Source organism: Littorina saxatilis, unplaced genomic scaffold, assembly GCF_037325665.1.
Source record: "Littorina saxatilis isolate snail1 unplaced genomic scaffold, US_GU_Lsax_2.0 scaffold_428, whole genome shotgun sequence".
Lineage (NCBI taxonomy): Eukaryota > Metazoa > Mollusca > Gastropoda > Littorinimorpha > Littorinidae > Littorina > Littorina saxatilis.
In genome coordinates this window covers 56,841-73,614 of record NW_027127809.1, presented here as the reverse complement: position 1 = coordinate 73,614, position 16,774 = coordinate 56,841, and the positions used below count along the sequence as shown (strand labels likewise).

The 16,774-nt window shown below is 42.4% G+C and overlaps 2 protein-coding genes across 2 annotated transcripts in view; one reads left to right on the top strand and one right to left on the bottom strand.

Moving 5' to 3' along the window:
* The first annotated feature begins 5,757 nt into the window (after nt 1–5,757).
* Nucleotides 5,758–9,674, top strand: LOC138956179 (methyltransferase-like protein 27). Its single transcript, XM_070327609.1, has 5 exons — nt 5,758–6,026; nt 6,180–6,227; nt 6,634–6,769; nt 8,874–8,966; nt 9,446–9,674. Exons 1-5 carry the CDS (start codon nt 5,913–5,915, stop codon nt 9,628–9,630), a joined length of 576 nt encoding a protein of 191 aa, XP_070183710.1. The 5' UTR covers nt 5,758–5,912; the 3' UTR covers nt 9,631–9,674.
* Nucleotides 9,675–16,147: 6,473 nt separating this feature from the next.
* LOC138956180 (lysostaphin-like) overlaps nt 16,148–16,774 on the bottom strand; it is a 3,692-nt gene continuing 3,065 nt past the window's right edge. The window contains exon 2 of the mRNA XM_070327610.1: nt 16,148–16,729. Within this exon, the coding sequence (XP_070183711.1) occupies nt 16,148–16,729 (582 nt within the window). The remainder of the gene's footprint in view (nt 16,730–16,774) is intronic.

The window sequence follows — 16,774 nt, the reverse complement described above, 5'->3', positions numbered from 1 at the left end:
CTATGGCGGCACGCATCCGGTCCGATGTTAATCGGCCCGATGACTTGTTGGACCTGCGGCCCGACACCTTATGCTGACATCGGGAAGATATCGATTTCAGCGGGAAGACATCGGGACGATGTCGGCCCGCAGGTCCAACAAGCCATCGGGCCGATTAACATCGGACCGGATGCGTGCCGCCATAGTACAGGTGTTCGGCCGCCTGTCGGCCGCCTCTTTGCCTCTTTGCAAAAGTTAGTCGGGCCAACACCCGCGTCGTATCTTTTGACATCACCGGCCCGACTTTTTGAAGGGTGTTCGGCCGATTATCGGCCGCTAATGTCTTGCTGGCTGGGTGCAGCTACAGCAGTATGTACCCCCCCCCCCCCCCGCCCCCCAAGTGTAAGAGTGCAAAATTCACTTAAAGCTACAGCTACAGCAGTACAACCCCCCTCCCCCCAGTGTTACAGTGGAAAACAAACCTACAGATACAGATACAGCAGTATGTACAACCCCCTCCCCCCCCCCCCCCAGTGTAACAGTGCAAAACACAACACCAGCTACAGATACAGCAGTATGTAGACCCCCCCCCCGCCCTCACTGTAACAGTACAAAACACACCTACAGCTACAGATACAGCCGTATGTACAACCCCCCCCCCCCCCCCCCCTCAGTATTACAGTATAAAACACACCTACAGCAACAGATTCAGCAGTATGTACAACCCCCCCAAGTGTAATAGTGCAAAAATTACTTACAGCTACAGCCGTATGTACACCCCCCTCCCCCTTAGTAACAGTACAAAACACACCTACAGCTACAGATACAGCAGTATGTATACCCCCCCCCCCCAATGTAACAGTGCAAAACACACTTACAGCTACAGATTCAGCAGTATGTACAACCCCCCCCCCCCTCCCCCAACCCAAGGGTAACAGTACAAAAAACACCTACAGCTACAGCAGTATGTACCCCCCCCCCCCCAACTGTAACAGCACAAATCGCACCTACTGCTACAGATACAGCAGTGTGTACAACCCCCCCCCCCCCCCCAGTGTAACAGTGCAAAACACACCTACAGCTACAGCATTGATATGTACAACCCCCAACCCCCCCCCCCCCCGCCCCCACTGTAACAGTACAAAACTCATTTACAGCTACAGATTCAGAATTATGTACACCCCCCTCCCCCCGCTGCCACCACTGTAACAGTACAAAACATACAACACTCCACCCCCTTCCCTCGTGTAGAGTGCAAAACACACCTAGAGCTACAGATACAGCAGTATATACAACCCCAATCCCCCCCCCCCCCCCTGTGTGCAAAACACACCTACAGCTACAAAAACAGCAGTATGTTCAACCCCCCCCCTACCCCCCTACTGTAACAGTACATAACACACCTACAGCTACAGCTACAGTTACATCTATGCTTGGCGCTGGTGGACAATATTCACTTTTTTGGCCAAAACCGCCAGTTTTGGCCAAAAAAGACAAAGATTTGGCCAAAAAACCCACACATTTGGCCAAATAAAATAGATTTGGCTATAACTTTTTTTTGGCCAAAACTTTCTATGTAAAAGTTTTGGCCAAAACTGTTTATGTTAGCTAAAACGGGAGATTTGGCCAAACTTCTGCCACAAAAAGATTTGGCCAAAAAAAGATTTGGCCAAACAAAAAAGATTTGGCCAAATCTTCACTTTTTGGCCAAATCTTTTTTGTTTGGCCAAATCTTTTTTTGGCCAAATCTTTTGTATTTGCTGGCGCTGGTGGACAATATTCACTTTTTTGGCCAAATCTCTTTTTGGCCAAAACTTTGCTTTTTTGGCCAAAACTTTGCTTTTTTGGCCAATACCGCCAGTTTTGGCCAAAAAAGTGTGTTTTTGGCAAAATAAGTGAATATTGTCCACCAGCGCCAAGCAGCTTGGCGCTGGTGAACAATATTCACTTTTTTGGCCAAAAACGCACTTTTTTGGCCAAAACTGGCGGTTTTGGCCAAAACTGGCGTTTTTGGCCAAAACTGGCGTTTTTGGCCAAAACTATACTTTTTTGGCCAAAACTTTGCTTTTTTGGCCAAAACTTTGCTTTTTTGGCCGAAACAGTTTTGGCCAAAAAAGTGTGTTTTGGGCCAAAAAAGTGAATATTGTCCACCAGCGCCAAGCAGCTTGGCGCTGGTGGACAATTTTCACTTTTTTGGCCAAAACTATAATTTTTTGGCCAAAACTGGCGGTTTTGGCCAAAACTGGCGGTTTTGGCCAAAACTGGCGTTTTTGGCCAAAACTGGCGTTTTTGGCCAAAACTATACTTTTTTGGCCAAAACTTTGCTTTTTTGGCCAAAACTGGCGTTTTTGGCCAAAAAAATGAATATTGTCCATCAGCGCCAAGGGGTACTCAAAGATTTGGCCAAAAAATGAAGTTTTGGCCAAAACTATTTTTTTGGCCAAAACTTTCAATGCAAAAGTTTTGGCCAAAAAAATATTTGGCCAAATCTAAAACATTTGGCCAAAAAAGTGAAGATTTGGCCAAATGTTTTAGATTTGGCCAAATATTTTTTTGGCCAAAACTTTGCACTTAAAAGTTTTGGCCAAAACATGTTTTTGGCCAAAAACACACTTTTTGGCCAATAATGTACGTTTTTGGCCAAAAAAGTGTGTTTTGGGCCAAAAAAGTGAATATTGTTCACCAGCGCCAAGCATATACATCAGTATGCACAACCCCCCCCCCCCAAGTGTAACAGTACAAAACACACCTACAGCTACAGATTCAGCAGTATGTACAACCCCCTCCCCCCCCCCCCCCCCAGTGTCACTGTGCAGAACACACATACAGCTACAGATTCAGCAGTTAGTATGTACACCCCCCCCCCCCCCCCAAGTGTGTAACAGTGCAAAACACACCACCAGCTACAGATAGATCAGTATGTACACCCCCCCCCCCCCCCCCCCAGTGTTACAATGCAATACACGTCACACCTACAGCTACAGATACATCAGTATGTACACCCCCCCCCCCCCCCCCAAGTGTAACAGTGCAAACCACACTTACAGCTACAGATTCAGCAGTATGTACTCCACCCCCCCCCCCCCAGTGTAACAGTGCAAAAATCACTAACAGCTACAGCAGTATGTACCCCCCTCCCCCTACCCCCCCCCCCCCCTGTAACAGGACAATACACACCTACATCTACAGCAGTATGTACACCCCCCCCCCCCCCCCCACTGTAACAAGACAAAACACACCTACATCTATATTTACAGCAGTATGTACAACACCCCCCTCCCCCACTGTAACAGGACAAAACACACCTACATCTACATATACAGAATAAGATACAGCAGTATGTACCCCCCCCCCCCCCTCACTGTAACAGCAAAACTAACATTGAGAGCCAAAAAAACCGAAATCACTTACTCGCTCCATCCGTCGGTTGTCCTCGAGTTGACGTCTGAATCTGTTTGTCATTGCCAAGAGCCTGACTCACTGGCTACACAACTATTCTCACCGCCACCACGTGGCACTGGGACCAGCACTCAGATTGAGATCCCGAGGCGACATTCGTCTCGGATAACATATCATCAATGTGCTGTCCAACATTCCCAAGAATGTCTCTTCTTTCGATATTAACTTGAACTAAGAAAACAAATAAAATTCGCTCACGCGGGAAAGCAGCAGCCATGTTCACACTCAATCTTGTTTACCGTAAGGAAAGCTATTTGAATATTTCAAGTAAATGATGGCGTATTTTTAAAATGTAAAACTCATGATTTGAGCTCATGCTGTATTTGATTGCAAATATGCAAATAAAACTTACAATTAATTATCCTACTCCTATGTGAAAAAGTCAACAAATATGAATAATTTAGTTTCGCATTTGCATGGTCAGTCTCATAATGTCACGCCGTTGCTGGACCGACGCTTGAACAGGGGACGTAACAAATGTTAAAATAATGATCATCAGTTTGTTATCTCCCGTAACTCTGCATATTTTTATCGACAGCAACATTGCGTCGGGCCGATGTCGGGGTTTATTACGTACATTTGCCGAGTTTTACACACAGTCAAAACGGTATCGGCGCGACAACGGACGACGACACACGACATATGAGGACGTCACCCGACTGAAATCGTCAGTCGGCCGACGAAAGCTTGCTACCTGGGTCTCTGCCAGTTGTCGTAGCTGGGAACGAGTTGAGATCCATTCCAACGCCAAAAAAATAATCAGAAGAGTCACCATGAAGTCAAATCAAACGTTAGGTTTTCTCATTTGGTTATTTGCTTTGGTTTTAAGTGTATTGCTTCGATTGATAGCTGAATCTGCTTGCAACCGTGCTGTTCAAGACTGTTCAAACTGTCGTCTGCTAGACGGGCTTGTGTGAATCCGAGTCGAGTAAACTGCGGGGTTCAGCGACAAATGAGAGAGTGGCATCAAAATGAAAAGAAGAAGACGAAAAGAAGTTGGAGATACAGTTAAGATATATGGGGAAGAGAAGAGGATGTGAGGTGTTAGATGTAGCCAACCTTAGGTGTTCAAACTCAAGACCGGGACAACTAGAAAGCGATGTACCGCGACCGACTCTCAGTGCCGACATACAACTTCCAAGCTTTATTGCTTACGTCTACAACAGGCGAAGTATTGAAGCTTTGGCTCACCTAAACCTGACGACTGAATATGTAAGTGATCCACGTGTGAAAACAGAACAGCGCGATGACAGCCAACATTTCTATCCCCGACTGACAAACACGTTAACACGGTAACACTGCATGCGAACTGACTTAGGTCAACGATCAAACCAGCACAGCCCAAACTGAATTTGTTGCGCTGCCATTTTCATGCGCAATTCTGGTAAAAATATAAACCCGGTATGCCGAATTGAGTATAACGAAAGCCGATGTCAAATATACACAGGGGTATTTTAAAATGACTTTCAAAATGTAAAAGCAGATAGCAGACCTTTTTATAAGCAATATGAATGACTGAATGTCCACATACAAGTCGAATGACGCCGTCAATTATGCTGACAAATGGGAACTAGCTTTGCGCATGAATTCATTGACATGAATTTCGACTGCGGAGGCTTTTGGCAAGCTGAAAACAGGCACGGGCAGGTTTTAGTGGAAAAAGTTAGTGTTTTTAATGAAAACGTCGGAGTAATGGGATAAATAGCTTACACACCTCGTCCTGAATATCTTGCATGTTTTCCTTGGGTAGATTTTCAGGTATTACCTCACCAGAGGCTCGCGAAAACCTGAAAATCGACCCTCGGGAAAATATGCAAGATATCAAGGACTCGGAGTGTGTAACCTATATTTATCCCGCCGATCAGCCAGCCATACGCCGATTCCGGGGGAGGCATGCTGGGTATTTTTGTGTTTTTAACTCTAACCCTTCGAACTCTGCCATGGATTACAGGATCTTTTCTGTGCGCACTTGGTCTTGTGCTTGCGTGTACGACACAAGCTGTTCTTCACATAAGTTAACTGGGGAGATTGGAATAATCTCCACCCTTAACCCACCTGGCGCAGCCGGGATTGGAACACTCAACCGATCAGGAGGCCGATGGCTTATCCACTTGGCCACTGCGCCCGTCTATCTCTCTAGCATTACATGCATAGTTTGACACTTCCTGAGAGCATAAATGATATTTTAACGTATCGTCTCAACAGGTATACAAATTAATGTAGGTGATTCAACATTGGATTTCCCGTCTTTGAGCCATGTGACGTCAGAGTCCGACAAAACTACACATTGAGGCGGCCAGCCGAGACTACAAAATAGTGCATGTTGGAGTGCGTTCAATGGTAAAAACTAAAAGGAATGTTAACCATAATCGATCGATACATACATGTTATTTAAGCGCGGTCTCGGGGGAACACTCACTGTCTCGATCTGTGTAAAATGTCATATTTTGGTCAAAAATACAAAATAACGTATAATGTCCGTAGCTCATACGCATCTCTCTCTGCAGGATGCCGGACCGGACAAGTTCAGAGGGCCGGTCATCGCTGCAGAGTCTGTGGCCGCGTTCTACCGGACACACATAGACAAGGTGCTCATTCTCGACGTGGCTTGCGGCACTGGTTTCGTCGGACAAGAGGTATGGTATAGTGCTTGCCTTTAAAACGCAACATATTTATCGGACAAAAGGCATGGTATAGTGCTAGCCTTTAAAACGCAACACCTTTGTCGGACCAAAAACAAGGTGCTCATTCTCGACGTGGCTTGCGGCACTGGCTTCGTCGGACAAGAGGTATGGTATAGTGCTAGCCTTTAAAACGCAACATCTTTGTCGGACAAGAGGCATGGTATAGTGCTAGCCTTTAAAACGCAACATCTTCGAGGGGCAAGAGGTATGGTATAGTGCAACAAACCAATAATACCACGAAACTGCAATTGTGTGTGTTTGAGTTTGTAAGATTAATTGTATACCCAATGTTGATTAACAAATGAATTACTGTCAAAGGCAAATACCGGTGGGAGTCGATTGCAGTCATCACAGATATTTAATTTTTTTTGTCATTTGCTGTACATTAAAATATGTTAATTTCTTTGCCTGCCTGCCTGCCTGCCTGCCTGCCTGCCTGCCTGCCTGCCTGCCTGTTGACCTACTTAACTGTGCATAGAGTTTCAACTTGTGTTGTTCTACTCGCAAACAGCTGCAGAAACGAGGCTTCAAGCAAATGGATGGCCTTGACCCCTGCTCCAGTTTGCTAGAAAAGGCTCGTGCCAAGAACATCTACAGGAAAGAGTTCTGCTGCTACCTCAACGACAAACCGCTCCCTATAGAAGACAGTGAGTATATGACACGGTGACACTCAGTAGTCTCCCTATAGAAGACAGTGAGTATATGACACGGTGACACTCAGTAGTCTCCCTATAGAAGACAGTGAGTATATGACACAGTGACACTCAGTAGTCTCCCTATAGAAGACAGTGAGTATATGACACGTTGACACTCAGTAGTCTCCCTATAGAAGACAGTGAGTATATGACACGGTGACACTCAGTAGTCTCCCTATAGAAGACAGTGAGTATATGACACAGTGACACTGAGTAGTCTCCCTATAGAAGACAGTGAGTATATGACACAGTGACACTCAGTAGTCTCCCTATAGAAGACAGTGAGTATATGACACGGTGACACTCAGTAGTCTCCCTATAGAAGACAGTGAGTATATGACACAGTGACACTCAGTAGTCTCCCTATAGAAGACAGTGAGTATATGACACGTTGACACTCAGTAGTCTCCCTATAGAAGACAGTGAGTATATGACACAGTGACACTCAGTAGTCTCCCTATAGAAGACAGTGAGTATATGACACGGTGACACTCAGTAGTCTCCCTATAGAAGACAGTGAGTATATGACACGGTGACACTCAGTAGTCTCCCTATAGAAGACAGTGAGTATATGACACGGTGACACTGAGTAGTCTCCCTATAGAAGACAGTGAGTATATGACACGGTGACACTGAGTAGTCTCCCTATAGAAGACAGTGAGTATATGACACGGTGACACTCAGTAGTCTCCCTATAGAAGACAGTGAGTATATGACACGGTGACACTGAGTAGTCTCCCTATAGAAGACAGTGAGTATATGACACGGTGACACTCAGTAGTCTCCCTATAGAAGACAGTGAGTATATGACACAGTGACACTGAGTAGTCTCCCTATAGAAGACAGTGAGTATATGACACGGTGACACTCAGTAGTCTCCCTTTTGATTGTTGGTAGTTGGTATATCTCTTTGTCCTGTCCTCAACTGGGCGAAGTTGGGGTCCTGATTTGGCCTATATGGTCCGCTGGACCCAAAAAGCAACAACAATCAAATCAAATCAAATCAACTGGGCAAAGTCGCAGGTCAACGTATGTGCAGATCTGCTAGTGCCTTATCCCCCAAGCACAAGACCAAGTGCTCACGGACAAGATTCTGTAATCCATATCAGAGTTTGGTTGGCTATATAACCTCGAAAATACTCAGCATAGTTCACCCGAAATTGGAGTATGCTGCCATAATGGCGGGGTCAAAACGGTCATACACATACAAATCCACTCGTGCAAAAATATAAGTGAACGTGGGAGTTTCAGCCCATGAACGAAGAAGAAGAAGAAGAAGAGTACTGGAGGGCTTGCAGGCTACAGTGTCCATGCATTAATGAGATACGACACCGATTGAACAAATCAAAACGTCTATTCTGGACCCCCTCCCCCCCCTCCCCCCACCATTGTACGTGTTATGTCTGGCGTCAATTTAAAAAAATACGTCATAAAAGAACAAAATGGCGTCACGTACAAGTTGTGCCACTTCTCATGTTGTTCTACTCATAAGGTTACCACCAGGCTGTGCACGTATCGGTATCCTATTTCATTAAGAAGTGCGTGTGTCCTACTATAACCCGCGCGTCTGCTTGTGACGTAATGTGACTGAGAATGGAGCAAGAGAGGATGGAAGCGGGGGGGGGGGGGGAGAACTCAGAACTCAAAACTGAGAGAGAGAGAGAGAGAGAGAGAGAGAGAGAGAGAGAGAGAGAGAGAGAGAGAGAGAGAGAGAGAGAGAGAGAGAGAGAGAGAGAGAGGGAGAGAGAGAGAGAGAGATTTGTTTTGACATTATCATCCTAATCTTAATTATTATGAGTTGACTATAAAATGCGACTATATGCGTGTTATGCTGTATGTTGTCATGCTGTGATACACCACACCCGAGTTTCTCGTCTTGAGATAATAAAGTTTTCTATGTCTATGTCTATTAGCAAAGGGTGTCGCGTCTGACGATCGGTTACAGTGACTGCTTGTCTGATCCGGGTCTCTGTGTTTCAGACACGTATGACTGCGCTGTGTTGTCAGGGGGTATGATGGAGGGACACGTGCCATGATCCGGGTCTCTGTGTTTCAGACACGTATGACTGCGCTGTGTTGTCAGGGGGTATGATGGAGGGACACGTGCCATGTTCCGGTCTGTACCAACTGGCCAGGGTGGTCAAACCAGGTGATTAAAAGACACAAGTCAACCAAATAACCAACCTTAATCCAGCCAACCAACCAACCAACCAACCAACCAACCAACCAACCAAACAAACAAACACACAACAACAAAAACCAAAGCACAACAACAACACTTGTGTAAAGCCTATCCTATTGATCTAATTTACACAGGTTATGAATAGAAGGTATAAGAAAACAGGGTCTTAAAAGGGAGGAAGACTTAAGGTGGGGTGGGGGGGTCGTAAATGGGGGGTTCCGCTGTATTAGATTAATGTTGCAGGGTTAATGTCGTGATTTTTACTTGTGGCGTGCATGTCTCGGTATCATATATTTTTAATTGTTGCAGGGTTAATGTCGTTTATTTTTAATTGTGACGAGCATGTGTTGTATCATATGTTTAAAACATTTTTTTTGCTGGGTTAATGTCGTTATTTTTACGTGTGACGAGCATGAGTCGGTATCGTACACGTTTAATCGTTCTAGGAGGCCTGGTGTGCATCGTGATGCGAGAAGAGTTCCTGGAGCATGTGCAGGAGTACCGCGACAACCTGGAGCCTGTCATCACAGACTTAGAGTCACGTGCAATATGGCGTCTGGCTTCAAGAACAGTCGTGCCCAATTATTTCCTTGATAAAAACGGCGTCGTGTTCAATTTTGTGAAATGCTAAAGGAACTAAACTCAAGACCACAATTAAGCCCAAACAAGACTCAACATTTGTTCTGTCCTTATACAAACAAGGAACATTGCTATGCAGTGTCGGGCGGTTACAGGAATAAAATACATCACATTTACTATTGCACTAAAAAACAACAACGACCATTTTTGTGTGTAACAATACTCCAATGATCTGTTTTTCAATACTGTGTTTTATCATAAGTATGTATCCAAAGCGTGTCTGAGATGATGTCCGCATGCGGTCAGCACGTGCAACAATTGTCGTGGGCAAAGCTAAGAACGGGAATGATAAGATAAGATAAGATAAGATAAGACTAAATGTAACAACAAGTGTCGTGGGCAAAGCTAAGAACGGGAATGATAAGATAAGATAAGATAAGACTAAATGTAACAACAAGTGTCGTGGGCAAAGCTAAGAACGGGAATGATAAGATAAGACAAGATAAGACTAAATGTAACAACAAGTAGCGTGGGCAAAGCTAAGAACGGGAATGATAAGATAAGATAAGATAAGACTAAATGTAACAACAAGTGTCGTGGGCAAAGCTAAGAACGGGAATGATAAGATAAGACAAGATAAGACTAATGTTAGACAAGAAAAGATAAGACTAAATGTAACAAGAATTGTACGTTATTTTGCTCTGCAAAGAGATTTTTTTTTAAATCTCAGAAGACAGTCTCAATTCAAGTCTTCAATTGTTTCTTTTACAACTGTTGCTATAAATGCAAAAAACAAAACAAAAAACACTTGCGGCTAAACAACACGCTATGCGTATTACACACAATATAAAACCAACATAAAAACACTTGGGGCTAAACAACACGCTATGCTTATTACACACCATATAAAACCAACATAAAAACACTCGGGGCTAAACAACACGCTATGCTTATTACACACCATATAAAACCAACATAAACACACTTGGGGCTAAACAACACGCTATGCTTATTACACACCATATAAAACCAACATAAAAACAGTTGGGGCTAAACAACACGCTATGCTTATTACACACAATATAAAACCAACATAAAAACACTTGAGGCTAAACAACACGCTATGTTTATTACACACAATATAAAACCAACATTAAAACACTTGCGGCTAAACAACACGCTATGCTTATTACACACAATATAAAACCAACATAAAAACACTTGATGCTAAACAACACGCTATGCTTATTACACACAATATAAAACCAAAATAAAAACACTTGGGGCTAAACAACACGCTATGCTTATTACACACAATATAAAACCAACATAAAAACACTGGGGGCTAAACAACACGCTATGCTTATTACACACAATATAAAACCAACATAAAAACACTCGGGGCTAAACAACACGCTATGCTTATTACACACCATATAAAACCAACATAAAAACACTCGGGGCTAAACAACACGCTATGCTTATTACACACCATATAAAACCAACATCAAAACACTCGGGGCTAAACAACACGCTATGCTTATTACACACCATATAAAACCAACATCAAAACACTCGGGGCTAAACAACACGCTATGCTTATTACACACCATATAAAACCAACATAAAAACACTCGGGGCTAAACAACACGCTATGCTTATTACACACAATATAAAACCAACATAAAAACACTGGGGGCTAAACAACACGCTATGCTTATTACACACAATATAAAACCAACATAAAAACACTCAGGGCTAAACAACACGCTATGCTTATTACACACCATATAAAACCAAAATAAAAACACTTGGGGCTAAACAACACGCTATGCTTATTACACACAATATAAAACCAACATAAAAACACTCGGGGCTAAACAACACGCTATGCTTATTACACACAATATAAAACCAACATAAAAACACTCGGGGCTAAACAACACGCTATGCTTATTACACACCATATAAAACCAACATAAAAACACTTGGGGCTAAACAACACGCTATGCTTATTACACACAATATAAAACCGAAATAAAAACAATTGAGGCTAAACAACACGCTATGCTTATTACACACGATATAAAACCAACATAAAAACACTTGGGGCTAAACAACACGCTATGCTTATTACACACCATATAAAACCAACATAAAAACACTTGGGGCTAAACAACACGCTATGCTTATTACACACCATATAAAACCAACATAAAAACACTTGGGGCTAAACAACACGCTATGCTTATTACACACCATATAAAACCAACATAAAAACACTCGAGGCTAAACAACACGCTATGCTTATTACACACGATATAAAACCAACATAAAAACACTTGGGGCTAAACAACACGCTATGCTTATTACACACAATATAAAACCAACATAAAAACACTTGAGGCTAAACAACACGCTATGCTTATTACACACAATATAAAACCAACATAAAAACACTTGAGGCTAAACAACACGCTATGCTTATTACACACCATATAAAACCAACATAAAAACACTTGATGCTAAACAACACGCTATGCTTATTACACACAATATAAAACCAACATAAAAACACTCGGGGCTAAACAACACGCTATGCTTATTACACACAATATAAAACCAACATAAAAACACTCGGGGCTAAACAACACGCTATGCTTATTACACACCATATAAAACCAACATAAAAACACTCGGGGCTAAACAACACGCTATGCTTATTACACACCATATAAAACCAACATAAAAACACTTGGGGCTAAACAACACGCTATGCTTATTACACACCATATAAAACCAACATAAAAACACTCGGGGCTAAACAACACGCTATGCTTATTACACACAATATAAAACCAACATAAAAACATTGGGGCTAAACAACACGCTATGCTTATTACACACAATATAAAACCAACATAAAAACACTTGGGGCTAAACAACACGCTATGCTTATTACACACAATATAAAACCAACATAAAAACACTTGAGGCTAAACAACACGCTATGCTTATTACACACAATATGAAACCAACATAAAAACACTCGGGGCTAAACAACACGCTATGCTTATTACACACAATATAAAACCAACATAAAAACACTTGGGGCTAAACAACACGCTATGCTTATTACACACCATATAAAACCAACATAAAAACACTCGGGGCTAAACAACACGCTATGCTTATTACACACAATATAAAACCAACATAAAAACACTCGGGGCTAAACAACACGCTATGCTTATTACACACAATATAAAACCAAAATAAAAACACTCGGGGCTAAACAACACGCTATGCTTATTACACACAATATAAAACCAGCATAAAAACACTGGGGGCTAAACAACACGCTATGCTTATTACACACAATATAAAACCAACATAAAAACACGTGGGGCTAAACAACACGCTATGCTTATTACACACAATATAAAACCAACATAAAAACACGTGGGGCTAAACAACACGCTATGCTTATTACACACAATATAAAACCAAAATAAAAACACTCGGGGCTAAACAACACGCTATGCTTATTACACACAATATAAAACCAACATAAAAACACTCGGGGCTAAACAACACGCTATGCTTATTACACACAATATAAAACCAACATAAAAACACTTGGGGCTAAACAACACGCTATGCTTATTACACACCATATAAAACCAACATAAAAACACTCGGGGCTAAACAACACGCTATGCTTATTACACACAATATAAAACCAACATAAAAACACTCGGGGCTAAACAACACGCTATGCTTATTACACACAATATAAAACCAAAATAAAAACACTGGGGGCTAAACAACACGCTATGCTTATTACACACAATATAAAACCAACATAAAAACACTCGGGGCTAAACAACACGCTATGCTTATTACACACAATATAAAACCAACATAAAAACACGTGGGGCTAAACAACACGCTATGCTTATTACACACAATATAAAACCAACATAAAAACACGTGGGGCTAAACAACACGCTATGCTTATTACACACAATATAAAACCAAAATAAAAACACTCGGGGCTAAACAACACGCTATGCTTATTACACACAATATAAAACCAACATAAAAACACTGGGGGCTAAACAACACGCTATGCTTATTACACACAATATAAAACCAACATAAAAACACTGGGGGCTAAACAACACGCTATGCTTATTACACACAATATAAAACCAACATAAAAACACTCAGGGCTAAACAACACGCTATGCTTATTACACACCATATAAAACCAACATAAAAACACTCGGGGCTAAACAACACGCTATGCTTATTACACACAATATAAAACCAACATAAAAACACTCGGGGCTAAACAACACGCTATGCTTATTACACACAATATAAAACCAACATAAAAACACTGGGGGCTAAACAACACGCTATGCTTATTACACACAATATAAAACCAACATAAAAACACTTGGGGCTAAACAACACGCTATGCTTATTACACACCATATAAAACCAACATAAAAACACTCGGGGCTAAACAACACGCTATGCTTATTACACACAATATAAAACCAACATAAAAACACTTGGGGCTAAACAACACGCTATGCTTATTACACACAATATAAAACCAACATAAAAACACTCGGGGCTAAACAACACGCTATGCTTATTACACACAATATAAAACCAACATAAAAACACTCGGGGCTAAACAACACGCTATGCTTATTACACACAATATAAAACCAACATAAAAACACTCGGGGCTAAACAACACGCTATGCTTATTACACACCATATAAAACCAACATAAAAACACTCGGGGCTAAACAACACGCTATGCTTATTACACACAATATAAAACCAACATAAAAACACTGGGGGCTAAACAACACGCTATGCTTATTACACACAATATAAAACCAACATAAAAACACTCGGGGCTAAACAACACGCTATGCTTATTACACACAATATAAAACCAAAATAAAAACACTCGGGGCTAAACAACACGCTATGCTTATTACACACAATATAAAACCAAAATAAAAACACTCGGGGCTAAACAACACGCTATGCTTATTACACACAATATAAAACCAACATAAAAACACTCGGGGCTAAACAACACGCTATGCTTATTACACACAATATAAAACCAACATAAAAACACTCGGGGCTAAACAACACGCTATGCTTATTACACACAATATAAAACCAACATAAAAACACTCGGGGCTAAACAACACGCTATGCTTATTACACACCATATAAAACCAACATAAAAACACTCGGGGCTAAACAACACGCTATGCTTATTACACACCGTATAAAACCAACATAAAAACACTCGGGGCTAAACAACACGCTATGCTTATTACACACCGTATAAAACCAACATAAAAACACTCGGGGCTAAACAACACGCTATGCTTATTACACACAATATAAAACCAACATAAAAACACTTGGGGCTAAACAACACGCTATGCTTATTACACACAATATAAAACCAACATAAAAACACTTGGGGCTAAACAACACGCTATGCTTATTACACACAATATAAAACCAACATAAAAACACTCGGGGCTAAACAACACGCTATGCTTATTACACACAATATAAAACCAACATAAAAACACTTGGGGCTAAACAACACGCTATGCTTATTACACACAATATAAAACCAACATAAAAACACTCGGGGCTAAACAACACGCTATGCTTATTACACACAATATAAAACCAAAATAAAAACTAAATAATGTTGTTCTAGCAGTTTAATTTTGACCAATGTTTAAACATTGCATTTCAGATGTTTTGTCAGGGTTGCTTGCCTTTTTCGAACAAGTGTATCAGTCTAATAAACGAACTGTACGGTTGCTTTACTTTTTAGCACACGTGTATTGTGTGTTCAGGTGAATGAAATATACATGTATGCAGCTTTGAATGTTTTTATTCGCTCTCTGCTGTGTTCTCTGTCAGGCCGTCCAGACAGACAAAACAGACAGACATTCTGCGTACCACCGGAGCGGCGTATTCCATGTCGTCAACACACACACACCCACACACGCACGCACACACACACGCACATACACACACACACACACACACAAACACACACACACACACATACACACACACACACGTACACACATACAGCAATATACACATGCACACAGACAGAAACACACACACGCACGTCGCACACATACGCACACACACACGAACACACACACCGCAATACACACTCACACACGCTCGCACACACAAACACACACACACATACACACACACACACACACACGCACGCACACACATACAGCAATTCACACGCACACAGACAGAAACACACACACACAAACACAAACACCCACCCACACACACACACACATACTACGCACACACACACACACACAAAGCAACTCACATATGCACGCACGCACACACATACACGCGCATACACACACACATACGCACACACGCACACACACACACGCACGCACACACAAACACACACACACACAAACACACACACACACTCATTTACACATACACGCACACAGTCAGCTACACACACGCACGTACATTGCACCAACGCCCACATGTATAGACAGCAGTTCCACTGTGGCACTGTCAACACCTGCCGTAGACAGCAGTTCCACTGTGGCACTGTCAACACCTGCCGTAGACAACAGCTCCACTGTGGCACTGTCAACACCTGCCGTAGACAACAGCTCCACTGTGGCACTGTCAACGCCTGCCGTAGACAACAGCTCCACTGTGGCACTGTCAACACCTGCTGTAGACAACAGCTCCACTGTGGCACTGTCAACACCTGCCGTAGACAACAGCTCCACTGTGGCACTGTCAACACCTGCCGTAGACAACAGCTCCACTGTGGCACTGTCAACGCCTGCCGTAGACAACAGCTCCACTGTGGCACTGTCAACACCTGCCGTAGACAACAGCTCCACTGTGGCACTGTCAACACCTGCCGTAGACAACAGCTCCACTGTGGCACTGTCAACGCCTGCCGTAGACAACAGCTCCACTGTGGCACTGTCAACACCTGCTGTAGACAGCAGCTCCACTGTGGCACTGTCAACACCTGCCGTAGACAACAGCTCCACTGTGGCAGTCAACACCTGTCGTAGACAACAGATCCACTGTGGCACTGTCAACACCTGCCG

Excerpts from the sequence above, each read along its gene's own strand:
- LOC138956179 (XM_070327609.1), top strand. The coding sequence starts at position 5,913 with ATGTCCGTAGCTCATACGCATCTCTCTCTGCAGGATGCCGGACCGGAC. Across the intron at positions 6,027-6,179 it reads ACCGGACACACATAGACAAG|GTGCTCATTCTCGACGTGGC; the intron begins GTGCTCATTCTC and ends ACCAAAAACAAG. Across the intron at positions 6,228-6,633 it reads CTGGCTTCGTCGGACAAGAG|CTGCAGAAACGAGGCTTCAA; the intron begins GTATGGTATAGT and ends ACTCGCAAACAG.